This window comes from Centruroides vittatus, unplaced genomic scaffold (genome assembly GCF_030686945.1).
Source record: "Centruroides vittatus isolate TY-2023 unplaced genomic scaffold, ASM3068694v2 contig_728, whole genome shotgun sequence".
In the NCBI taxonomy this organism is placed as follows: Eukaryota; Metazoa; Arthropoda; class Arachnida; order Scorpiones; family Buthidae; genus Centruroides; species Centruroides vittatus.
The window spans coordinates 248,470-261,199 of NW_027122465.1; the positions used below are offsets into that span (position 1 = coordinate 248,470).

The 12,730-nt window shown below is 25.5% G+C and overlaps 1 protein-coding gene across 2 annotated transcripts in view; it reads left to right on the top strand.

Annotated features, from left to right (window-relative positions):
• The window catches only part of LOC136980873 (regulator of G-protein signaling 9-binding protein C-like), a 31,970-nt gene extending 26,086 nt beyond the window's left edge, over positions 1 to 5,884 (top strand). The window contains exons 5-8 of one of the 2 annotated variants that reach the window (XM_067277073.1): positions 1,661 to 1,796; positions 1,896 to 1,993; positions 3,472 to 3,530; positions 5,019 to 5,882. In XM_067277073.1, the coding sequence (XP_067133174.1) occupies positions 1,661 to 1,796; positions 1,896 to 1,993; positions 3,472 to 3,530; positions 5,019 to 5,138 (413 nt within the window). In that variant the 3' untranslated portion in view covers positions 5,139 to 5,882. Of the gene's footprint in view, positions 1 to 1,660; positions 1,797 to 1,895; positions 1,994 to 3,471; positions 3,531 to 5,018 lie in introns of both variants that reach the window. The other variant, XM_067277074.1, reaches the window with a different exon arrangement.
• The last annotated feature ends 6,846 nt before the right edge of the window (positions 5,885 to 12,730 follow it).

Below are 12,730 nucleotides of genomic sequence, written 5' to 3' on the forward strand. Positions count from 1 at the left end.
TTATCACACCATGTAACATTTTATTTAAGTTTAATTTTGTTTCATTATACATTCTTAAAAAGCATAGAAAATGCAAGCATCATCTGCACCAGATCTCAAGAAGTTGTTGTCTTAGAACAGATTCATTAATGTAAATTCTTATATATGCTTTTTAGGCATTACAAACTATTAGAGTTTTGAATTCAGGCACTGCTTGTTTACAAATATATACTGTATATAGAAGTGTAGAAAAAAGAAAATTGCATAAAATTAAAACATAAATGATGTCAAATGAACAAATGACTGGTGATGAAAAGTAACAGAATGTAACATGTGATCCCATCCCCCTGGAATGAATTCAATGCTAAATGATTACCAAAATCTTCATTTTCAGTATTGGCTATCACAATTCTCCATCTTTATCTTTAGAAGGGACTTCGATACCTCTGGGTTTGTCAATAATGTGAGCTGTTGTGTTTCCCTTCTTCACAATATCTATTATCCATGCTGATAGTTTTCTTGCTTTTCTATATCTTTGCAATAAGCAGCTGCTTGTTCTCAGGGAGACAGATTAAAAGACCACTTGACGTTTCTGGTGAATGGCCTTGTAATAACTGGAACATATTATCACAAGCCTTTGCCACTGCTGCCATTTTGGCTATAATTGGCAAATTATAGCCAAAATGGCAGCAGTGGCAAAGGTGAATGACAAATTGAATGACAAATGATACTTTGTTCTTCTGAACCCTTGCAAAATAACCTAATAATCTTAATCTTCTTTGTTGTTATTTTTTTGCCTGGCAATGCTGGACTCATCTGCTAGTGATTGTTATTTTTAATTTTGGCTCAGTTCACTGAATGAACTTCTAACAATTATGGTGATTAAGATTCAGATATTTGACATTTAATTTACATATTTTGCTAAATAATTTTCTGGTCAATCATAAATAAGTAAGATGATAATGTCAAACATATATACTTTTGGAGATTATTTATTTATTTCATTCTATTGGTAAATTCTATCAAAAAAGCATTCTATTGGTAGTGCTGTACAACATAAGATTACTGCTATGTATTAAAAATGAACGCTGAATAAAAACAAATACAAAAAACCAATAATAAAAAATAAAGCACAAAATGAAAAAAATAAAAAAAAGAATGTAATGTAAAAATAAAGTAATTAAAAAACTAAAACAATTGTAAAATGACTTTTTGTACTTAGATTTGTAAGATTTAAAATCATAATACAAAAGGATAAGTGAAAGAAAGTGAAATTTAAAAGTGAAGAGAGACTATAATAAAAAAAAATCATCTAGACAAAGAAAGGTGAAAACTAGGTAGCAAAAGGCAAGATACATTTTAAGTTCATTTTTGATAAAACTGCTGTAAAAATCATTTAGTAATATGAGCACAAAGCCACACTTATCATTAATTGAATGAACATTTTGTAAATAAACATCAAATTTAAGACTAGGTTGTTCAGCTATCAATACACCACACAACACTGGTAAACTTAATTTTGAAATTTTTACATATGTTACAAAAATTACAAGGTGGCAATAGGCTGTGGAGAAATAAACCTAAAAAATAGAAAAAATAGTAATGTAAAGTTGTGTGAACAAAATTTATTGTTGAAAGAGATTAATTTTGTTTTGTGTATGTACATTATCATTATTATTAGATGGACTCTGTGAAAGTCAGTTTATCAAGACTGGTATAACAGAAGAAAACAATGATGTTTTTAAAGCAGTAGACATGACTTTATGTGAAAAATATTGCTATGAAGAAGAAAGGGAAAGTTGGCAACAATTAGAAGAGTTAGTGTCTTATTTTATATTTCAACAATAGTTCAATTTACTTTAATGAAATCAGAAGTGTATATCTTTAGTTTTTCAATTAAAATTTTTACTTTTTAGTGAAATACTTGAGCTTCATAATTTGGATTTAAATCTTCATCGTGATTCTGTTTTGGGACCACTTATGGATTATCTTGCTTTATGTCCCAATAAAAAAGGTAATTTCTACATTAAAATGAAAAATAAAATTTTTGTTACATTATTCATATATAATTATTAGTCTTGTTTATATTTTAAATAATAATAGTATATTCATTTTTCAGTACTTAACACAAAAACCTATATTCAATAAATTATTTAAATAGCTAAAAACATTTTTACTTTCAATAATCTAATTTTAAGTTCATTCACAGATTAGACTATAATATAATTTATTAGTAATTGAAGTTGAATATATTTGAATTCTAAATTCTAATACATTGTATTTTGAAGTACATATATAGTTTAGAAAACTGTTTAAATATCAAAGATGCTTATTTTCATTAAAATTCATGTAGCTATTGGATGGTATCGATAAAGTATACTAATTAGAAATGATAGGTGTGCAACTTGATTTTCAGTTTTTATGGAGATAGAGCCTTTTGCCTTTAGGTGGCACAATAATGTTTTCTTGAAAAGCCAGTCTGGTTTCTGATGTTACAAATTCAAACAATTTATGACCTTAACTAGGATCTTTTAAAGATCAGTTAGTGAACAAGAGAACAGGAATTCATTTTAGATCTGTGGATATGTAGAACAAAATTTTTAAGTAAGAGTTCATTTTGTTTTATATTTCAAAAACTCAAAAACGTTTATAATTACATGATGCATAAAATTAAAACAAAATTTTACTGTAATTTTTAATTTTTCAGCAACATTCCAAAATCTTTGAAAGCTATTTTGCTTGATTTTTGTTTGCTGAATCTTTGAAAGCTGTTTTGTTTACTGAATAAATTCTATGCTGGGAAAAGTGTGGATAGTTTTGGTTTGTAGGTTCATCTCAGTTTTAGCTTTGTCAATGTGTTTTGCTTGATTTTTTAAAATTTATTCTTTAAATATCAAAATTTGATTTGATGATAAATAATTTTGAAATTAAATTTCATAATGTTAGTTTTCTAAGGACTTTTATAATGCAAGGAGTTTGCATTTCACTTTATTTGTTTATATTCTCAATTATATTTCTAATTGCCTTATTTGGTCATTCATTTTCTTATTGAATCTGATGTATTCTATAACTCATCTTAATGTTTTATTTTTCTCTCTTGCTCTCTTCTTTTTTTAAATCCAAGTTTCACTTCCATTACTTTACTGTAAAGTCATATGCAGATATTATTTAGTTTAAGAAAAGTCTCTCTCCTGTTACTCCCCTTTTAGCATTTGTTCATTAAGACTTTTACTTTCCTTTCATTTAGATTTTGAAATTTGAAATTTTCATGCTTGAAGTATTTAATTGTTTTATTGAGTTTGTGAATATAGCTTACAATCTTCAGATTTAATTTTTAATTCAGTGTTAATAATTAATATGATTTCCATATTTTAACAAAAAATAATATGAACTTCAAGTATGAAAGTCATTATTTTTCGATCACATCAATCTCTCATTATTTTACTTATAAGTTAAATAATTTAAACTTTTGTTTGTTTTTTTTTTATTCAGACATTGAAGACATCAGCACAATATCAATTGGTGAACCATGGCAGCCACCTGATAATTCAGTAAGTGTAAATTATAATAATTATATTATTACAGTAGAGAGTCGTAACCCGAATTGCCGGTTATCCGAATGATTTTCAGTCGGACTGTGTCATGCTGAATCAAACGTTTTTGATACTAGATTTACTTCTAAAGTATAATTTTTATGTTTTTATATTCTTCAATATATTTATTTTGTTTGTACAAAATAAAGAAATAATTTTTAACGATACAATAGCCTTGATTATTATTATAAAAATTTTCGTTAGGCTTAAAATCGACGAAAATTCAACACGAAGCGACATGCGATGGAGAAAAATTTGAACATCGGACAGGTTAATATATTTTTTTGTACATAATCGGTTATCCGAAAAATCAGTTATCCGAACAACCCCAGTCCCCAATTGATTCTGTGAGATCTGGATTTTATCAGATCCACTTTTTGTAATAATTCGTGTTAGGAATTTTCCCCTAATATAAACATCCTGTCGAAAAACGGCCCTGGACGAGAAACTATATGTACCCGGCCAAATAACAGTCAACAAGCCGTTATTCCCTCGGATGCAGGTAGATCATCTTGCCCGATAGTTTACACTTAGCGTCCAAACTCGTCATATGTTTTTAATCCCGGGAACACCTATGACACAAATCGTCATCCGCTTACGATCACGTGACCGATTTCCCAGGCAAAAACTTATAAAAGCCACTCCTTCCACCCCCTCGGGGGAGTCGCATATCATCTGCCGGACAAACACCGTCGCTCGTCGTCACCGACTCGGACCTTCTCTGAACGTCTCCGCGCTCAGTCGCGATATTATAAAACTGTGCCTATTCGGAAACTAATCTACACCTCGAGGATATCAAAGTGATAACTATATCAGGAGCTAATAATGAGGTATGAACCGAAACTGTAAGCTCTCTCTCGAACCCTACGCAACTTAGGGACTTTAGTCAGCTTTTTGTCTTTGTGTCCTTTGTTAAATATTAATAAACCTTGTTATAATTGTTAAATGGTCTCCTCTTTGTCTCGAATATCACTTCGCCTTATCGTCGACCCCATCCGTCTCCCCTCCTATCCACTTGCGTAACGCGTGACGCTAAGAAACGAACAGCCATCCTTGACAAGTGAACCGGAAACGGGAGATACGACATCCTCTTACCTCCCCGTTTCACATATTGGTGACAATCGAGAGGGGTTGCGACTCTTTCGGACCCCTCCGAAGTCACATATTGGTGTCATTCGAGTGGGGTTTCGACCTTTTCGGCACCCCCCGATTTCACAATTCTGATAAATGACTCTCTACTGTATTAACTTAAAAATTCTTTTACAGACTTCATATTTTCCTTTAAAGCAATTAGCAATTTTAAACATTTTCATAGAATTAAGATTAATCTAAATCTTAATAATAATTGATATGATTACAAATAATTTTATTATTTATTTGACATTAATAATTGTTCTTTATATATGTGTTATAAAAAACCTTTAGATGTTTATATATTCTAAACAGGGTGAAGAAGCTGAAGTAAGACCAAAGAGCAATATCTTATGCTACACCATAGCTATACTTACAATTCTTTTTATAGGGAGTGGTGTTCTGATGGGTGTGATATTTGTTATTGTCAAATAATATATTTTAAAGAAAAATTTCTGAATGAAACTCCGTCCATGCCTTAAACTTTATTAACACATTTTATTCTAGTGATAATTACATTCCCTGTAAACCTGGATATTATCATTTAGTGACTATTTATAAGCATGGATGTTGTCATATAAAGTTTAAATCACTGTTCTAACGTAAAAAAGAATAGTGAATTTATATTCTTATATAAAATGTATGTTAAAATTATAAACAATATTTGTTTTAAAAGTAATTTAATATATATCATTTTACTACCTGATTTATTAGAATAAAATTATATTATTACCACTTTTTAATTATTTGTTTTTAATAATAATAAAAAATTATACCAATTATCTAAGTTTAATATCATTTACTATTTATTCAAGTCTTACATAGAAACAAATAATTAAACAATGACTGAGTTTAATTTAGATAACAGTGATTAGATATGAAACTATAAAATACTTTACTTAATATAAATTCTCAAGAAAATTTATATACAAATGAAAACGTAAATTAATGAAAATTTTCTTTTATTTATATCAGCAAAGAAAATTTAAATCAGCTATTTAAAATTATGAAACATTTAACTGACAGCTTTCAAGTTTATCAAGAAAACAATTTATAAACTTTGTTATAAATTTTCTTTGAATAAAAAAAGTTTAAATAACTAATTCAATATTTATGGAAGCTATTTATATCTACAAAAATTATATTATTTACAAAATAATTTTATTATAAAAATCCATTATAAATTAACTACACTTTATCGTATTTATATTATAATAATTTATTTCTCTAAATTTTCTTAATAATATATCGGTATTAATTAATAAAAAAATTTTTTTTTAATTAAAGAAGCTATCAATAAATTTTGTATTGTTGAAAAAATTATTAACTTTCTTTCACTTAAGATTTTAGTTAAATTATATTTATTTATTTAATCTTTATTGAATATTTTATACAGGAAGAATGAATCAAAATTTATCCAGTATATCAAATAAATTTATCTAAGTGGTTCTTATATCATTCAGAATAATTAAAATATACAAAATGAATTTAATATGATTTTATAAATATTAATTTTTATTGATTTTTATAAGATATAACTTATAAATTTTTTTAAATACAACATTTATGATAGTTTCCTAGTAATTCTGGATAATAAAAAACTGCTGCAAACTAGTTTTAGGATTCTTAAAACTATTTTGCATATATTATATGATTAACATATTTATTTATAAAATATAGAAACTATTTTAGAATAATATAATATAAATCATTAATATTATTCAGAAAACTTAATTAAATTTTCAAAATAGTAAGAAAACTTAAATATTCCTAATAGATTAAAATTTAAACTTTAGCATATTATAATAATGTTCACAGATTAGTAACTATTTGAAAGGAAAAGTAATATTGAAATGTAAAAATTATTAAATTATTTTTAAACAGTTAATTTTATGTTATTATAATCTCAGATTCATATCGTGTAAGAAACTTTTTTTTAAAAATATTAGTTATAATGTAGAATGTCCCATTGCAAATAAACAAAACTCAATTAGTTTATTATTTCAATTAGTAAAAACATTCAATTATTAATTAATTATTTCAATTAATACAATTAACATTTAATTGTAAAACAAATTAACAAATTTGAATGTTAATTGTAAGTTTATACTAATAGTTTAATATAGATTGATTCAGAGCTGTACATATCAAACAGCTATAGACGTTTAAGAAAAAAAATGAAGGATCACAAAACAAGTATTTTCAAAAAATAATTCATAGGGTCATTCATAATCATGAAAATAAAGTGTGTCATATTAATGTATTTAAAATAATTAAATGTAAACATAGCCAATCATTTTAATATTTTTGAAATTGCAAATGCAGTAATAATAATCATATCAATAAACAATAAAAAATTTTTACAGTTGACAGATGGACAGTATTTATTCTAAATTATCATAGTATTATTTAGATTTATAGTTAAATTCACTAGTATCTAAAACTTCTAACAGTAGTTTTGTTATTGATTTTATAGTATAATTGACAACCATTCATTAGACTCAATTGATTGCAGTGTTCAAATTCAAAATCAGCATTTACAATCTAGTCTTGTTTGTATGTGTGTATGTGGTATGTAGTCTTGTTTTATGTGGTATCAGCTTACATACAACCATGTTGTATGTAAGCTGATACCACATAAAACAGCTTCACCCCAAGTACTCTAATAGATGATTGCCTAGATATTTATGCAAACATTTACAATTAAAAACACTAAAATGTGTTTTAAATGTTTTACTTGTGTTTTTACAATAATGAATAACATTTTAGTTTAGTGTTTCTGAATATACAGTGAAAAATTTTATTATACTGTTTAAAGTTAGTTCACTATTTGAAAAAAATACATGCAAATCAGGATATTCATCACAATGAATAGCATTCAGTAGTTCTATGTTTAGTATGTCAGAAGCCAGATAAGTACAGTTTGCTGACTTAAGAATCAGATTCGGTTACACTAAGAGCAAGTTAACCTAATTGTTTGCCAGCTCAAATGCACAAGTTTGCATAAATCAATTCTATATAAAACATGACCCTACTGTATATCTATCTATCTTCAGTTTGCAAGCCAAAGGAGATTAATAATATGGTATTGAAATTTTTCAATGTAATAATATCTATTACTACGATTGTGAGAGGCTTGGTAGAAAATAGGCATAATTCCACATTTGGAAGTTTTCAAGAAAAAGGAGGATTTGTGTTTCAATTTTCCAGCACTTTAATATGCATTATTTTATTAATGTGGATGAACAATTCACTGGGCATGCAACTGAACCATGAAAGTGTCTTAGAAGATGGATCAATGATACACAAATCCAAATTTTTTAATAACTCATTTATTGTAGTTTTGTCGGCTGTGCTGTTTTTCCATGAAGCTTCTCAATTGTTTATGAATTTGAACATGTATATCAATCATTATGATCAATTAAATTTAAATGCTTAAAAGATTATTAATATATTAGATAAAATCTATATGATATGACAGAATAAACTAAAACTGATATACAAAACAAAAAAACTTAAATTTTAATCTTATGGTTATTTATTTTGTGTAAAGAAAATTACAGAAAAAGCATTATATCAATACTTTCAAAAATTTTAATAACAGCTTTCATTGTGATCAATTGAAACATTGGGACATTCTATGTTTAAGTATATATAAGAAGTATTATTATTATTGTTGAAAAATTAATTATTTAATATATATAATATATAATATGAAATGTGCAATCACATTTATAAAACACAGATATAAATATTAATTTGAATATATTAGAAATATAGAAGGATTTTTATGAAATCTCAATTATAGCAATTTAACATGAGCCTTTCAATTATACATGAGATATTTATATCTCATGTTGAACACTATGCAAAATATCTAGTTATTATTATTAATTTTCTCTTTTTCTGTTTTTCATAAAATATACATTACATATCTTTTTAATATCTTGATATCTTTAGATGGAATTATTTCCCAATCAAATAGTCCCAAAAGCATTTTTAATCATGCATATTTCTCTGATGATGCTATATTACAGTTGAAAATTTTTTATTAATGAAAATTAATTCAAGCTTTTAGAGATTTATATAAAGTTCATTTAAAAATAAATTTAGAACAACATTTATGTAAAATAAAATCAGATACTTGCTTTTTAATTATGGTTACTTTCTTAAAAAGTAACCATAATTAAAAAACAAGTATCTGATTAACTTAACTTACTCAGATACTTAACTTAAGAAGCAAGTAGTTGGTATTTGATCTTCATCTATCAATAAAAAAGCTATATATATATATATATATATATATATATATATATATGGCATTTAGTAATAACTTTAACTTTACATATCAAAATTCTCGAAAGTATGATTAAAAATCTGTAAGTTATTGCTGAGATGTATTTTTTGATTCAAATGACAATTGTAATATTTACTTTTAATATCAAAAACACTTATTTTATTTTGTTTTAAGTTGCTCATATATATTAAATATTAAAATGTGATGATGATGATACAGTAAAAAAAAAAATCACGACTTCAGTTATTTGACAGTATAACGTTATACCATTTGTAATTTTTTTATAAAATAGTTAATACTGTGGTTCATTGTTAAAAATTTTTTTTGTCTTCAGTAGAAGTTTAATTTTAACTTTGTGATAGGCTAAATTTAGTCTCAAATATTGCAAAGAATTTTACTCTGTTTCATTCACTTATCTGTTTTTATTTGTCATATATTATGAGATTTAACATTTTAATGGCTGGATGGCCAAGTGGTTAGGATGGCAGCCTAACAATCTGGGTTCCCAGATTGGTAGGCTGTTTCCAGACAGGTCAAAAAACCCCCATGAATTTTTTGGGATGATCTGTCTGATAAGTTGAGCCCTACCCCTGGCTGCCCCATTGTGGGCCTGGCCAAACCCATAACAGGCTTTCTAAGAAAGGCTCTATTAGTGCCCACAGGGTGGAAAGAGTTTTTTTAAAAGAAATTTAGGAAAAATCAGTTATGTGATGAATGAAAATTTGTGTATATCTGTAGAGTATATGTAGTCAAGGGCATCACCAAGGGGGCAGGAGGGGCAGCTTCCCTCCCCTAGAAATTCAAAAATTTATTTAAATGCTAAGTTTTAATTAAAATAATCTTCTTAGGCTTCTTGTAAGTTAAAAAAAAAATGTTTTAATTAAGATATTTCCTTTCCGGTACATAGTAAATGATTAAAACTTTATGAATCGTTTTTATTTTACCTACATACAATTCATATCCTCTATGAATTTACATCATCTTGCCCCCCCCAGCCCATTGGCTGGCGTCGTCCTTGTATGTAGTATATAGAGTATGTATATTTATTTATATGACATTGTTCCAACAGAATAGACTAAATGTAATCTGTTCTAAAAAATTATTTACATTAATAAATGATTAATTTTCCTACAGGATTCATTATTGGGATACATTAAGTGTGAAGTATAAGAACAGAGTATTAAAGGCAAAAAAAAAAGTTATTTGCCAACATAACTTTTTTTTTTGCCATGAAAATTACAATACAATAAGCATAACAAAGGAATCCAAACTTGTAGAAATAAACAAATTAGGGCTGTTGATCATGATTAATTCTTTTAATCATAAGATTAATTTTGAGTTCAGATCTTAAATTTCAAATTACAGATAATCTGATATATAATGAAAACTATGCACTAAAAATTACACTCAAACCTGTTTTTGTGCGGTCTTTCTTTGTGCGATTTTTTTATTTGTACAATTTGTTTTGTGCAATTTTTTTTTGTGCGGTATATGAATTTCAAAAGCTTTCAATTGCTTTATATTGATAAAAATCCAAAAATAAGTTAAAATAAACAAGAATATTTAGGACTAGTTGTTTTTATTACTTTATTTTGAATTTCATGGACTGATATTATAATTGTGTTGTAAGGCATACATTATAATAATAAACAGTAGCCTTCACATTATAAGTTTATGATTTGTAAGTTTAGTGAATTGCAATTTCATTTAAATTCTTTATATTTACATTCATAGTTTAATAATGATAAAATCAGTTGTATAAATTTTAAAAAACCAATTAAAATACAGTATGCATGTACGTACATATAATCATAAAATATATATATTGATTATAGAATATTATAAATTGCTCCCAAAGGTATTAAATTTGAAATCATATTGCATTAAAATAATGTCTAAAAAATAATAAGGAAATATTTTTAAAAATTTTCATTTTATAAATTAAAATGTTCAATCACATATAATTATGCATTTGTACATTAGATCATAGATTCAAAAGGAACCTTTGATGAATTTAATACTTATTCTTGTATACTTTATTAAAAAGTTGCTTGCTATATTGTTTCTTACAAGCTATTTTACAAATACTTTATAATTATATTAATAGAAACCTTTACTGTATAGAAATTTTCATATAATTTTTCTCTCATTAAAACAAATATAGAAACTTTGTTTAGCTGCTTTAAGAAATGATCTTAATATCAATGAATTTAATGGTGTCTCTGATTGCATTAATTTTATGCAGAAATGTAACATGGCCATTTATTAATAAATCCATCTAAAGAATAGACAAGAATTTTAAAAAGATCTTTATGTATATTTTACTATAATAGTTTTTAATTTCTAACAGTAATAATTACAGTTATAGCACATAAATATATAATTTCAATTCTAAATTGATATATATCAATAATAATTATGCAAAATTGTGTGTGTACATGTGTGTAAATATAAGTGTGAGTGTGTGTGTTTGTAATATATATAAATAAAAACATATTTATTATTGTAAAATACTTAATTCATTAATTTTATGTTTTATGTTAATTACAAAAGCAATTAATATTTAAAATATTTATGAAGGAATGGTGATGTAAATTATAATGTTTTATAATGTAATTTGTATTTACTAAAAACTCGAATGATAGTCTTTAAAGAAATTGACGAAAAGTTTTTATTTGCTAAGTAAATATCAAAGTCAGATAACACTATCCCAATAAAAAGAATTGACTAAGGGTAAGTTGGATATACTATGACATTAAATTTGTTAAGAAAGGTAAAGAATGTTAGGAGAAAGATAAAGAATGGCATCTATATTATCTAAGTGCCTATAATGCATAAATGTTACCTCAACAGGGGACCATAGCAATAAATCAACTGAATTAAGACTTGCATATTCACTGGAAGTGAATAATGTAACATATCTGGAAAGTTCACATTACAAAATTTGTTTTAAAATAAAAAAAAAAAAAAAACAATTAGTAATAGCTTATGTATGTTAAATCTATATTTTATTATATTGGAAAGAATGAAAGTAGTTGTTAGTTTGTAAAATTTTCTATAGAATAATAAAAATGTTTTTTTTAATATAATTGTTCAGAAATAGATAAAATTTAAATAGTTTCATTCTAGTCATTATTATTTGAAATGACTTGTTACCAATCTGTATATATTTATAAAGGTGCTACAGATAAGCTGCTTAATCATTTGTAAAAACAGATAATTGTATACTTTAATAAAGTAAATGAATCCTAAATGTCTTGCATAATAGAATCAAGTTCCTATATGTTAAATTTAGAAAAAAACTGCAGTAATTGTTTATTTTATTTTATTATAAATAAAAAAAAATGATATTTAATTATCCATATCAACTTCATTTAAATTTTACTTTCTTTAAGTAACTTTTTTTAAAATGATTTTATAAATATTTCTTTGTATAATTGTAAATTTTGTAGTATAAAAAATAATTTGTTGAAATCTATATGTGCCTATTATTTATAATGATGCAAAATTAGTACAGGTAGTGGACTAAAAAATTCAATACATTTTATTCATTAAGATATTGAAACTCAGGAATTTGATAGTCAATAGAATATGAAATAATTTTTTAATGGATTATACCATTATTATATCAATGTGAGCTGAAGAGAATCTTATAATTATACTGAATATAATTTGTAAGATGATATAATATTACAATAAGTTGTAATTGAATTGGTAAGATACATAACTA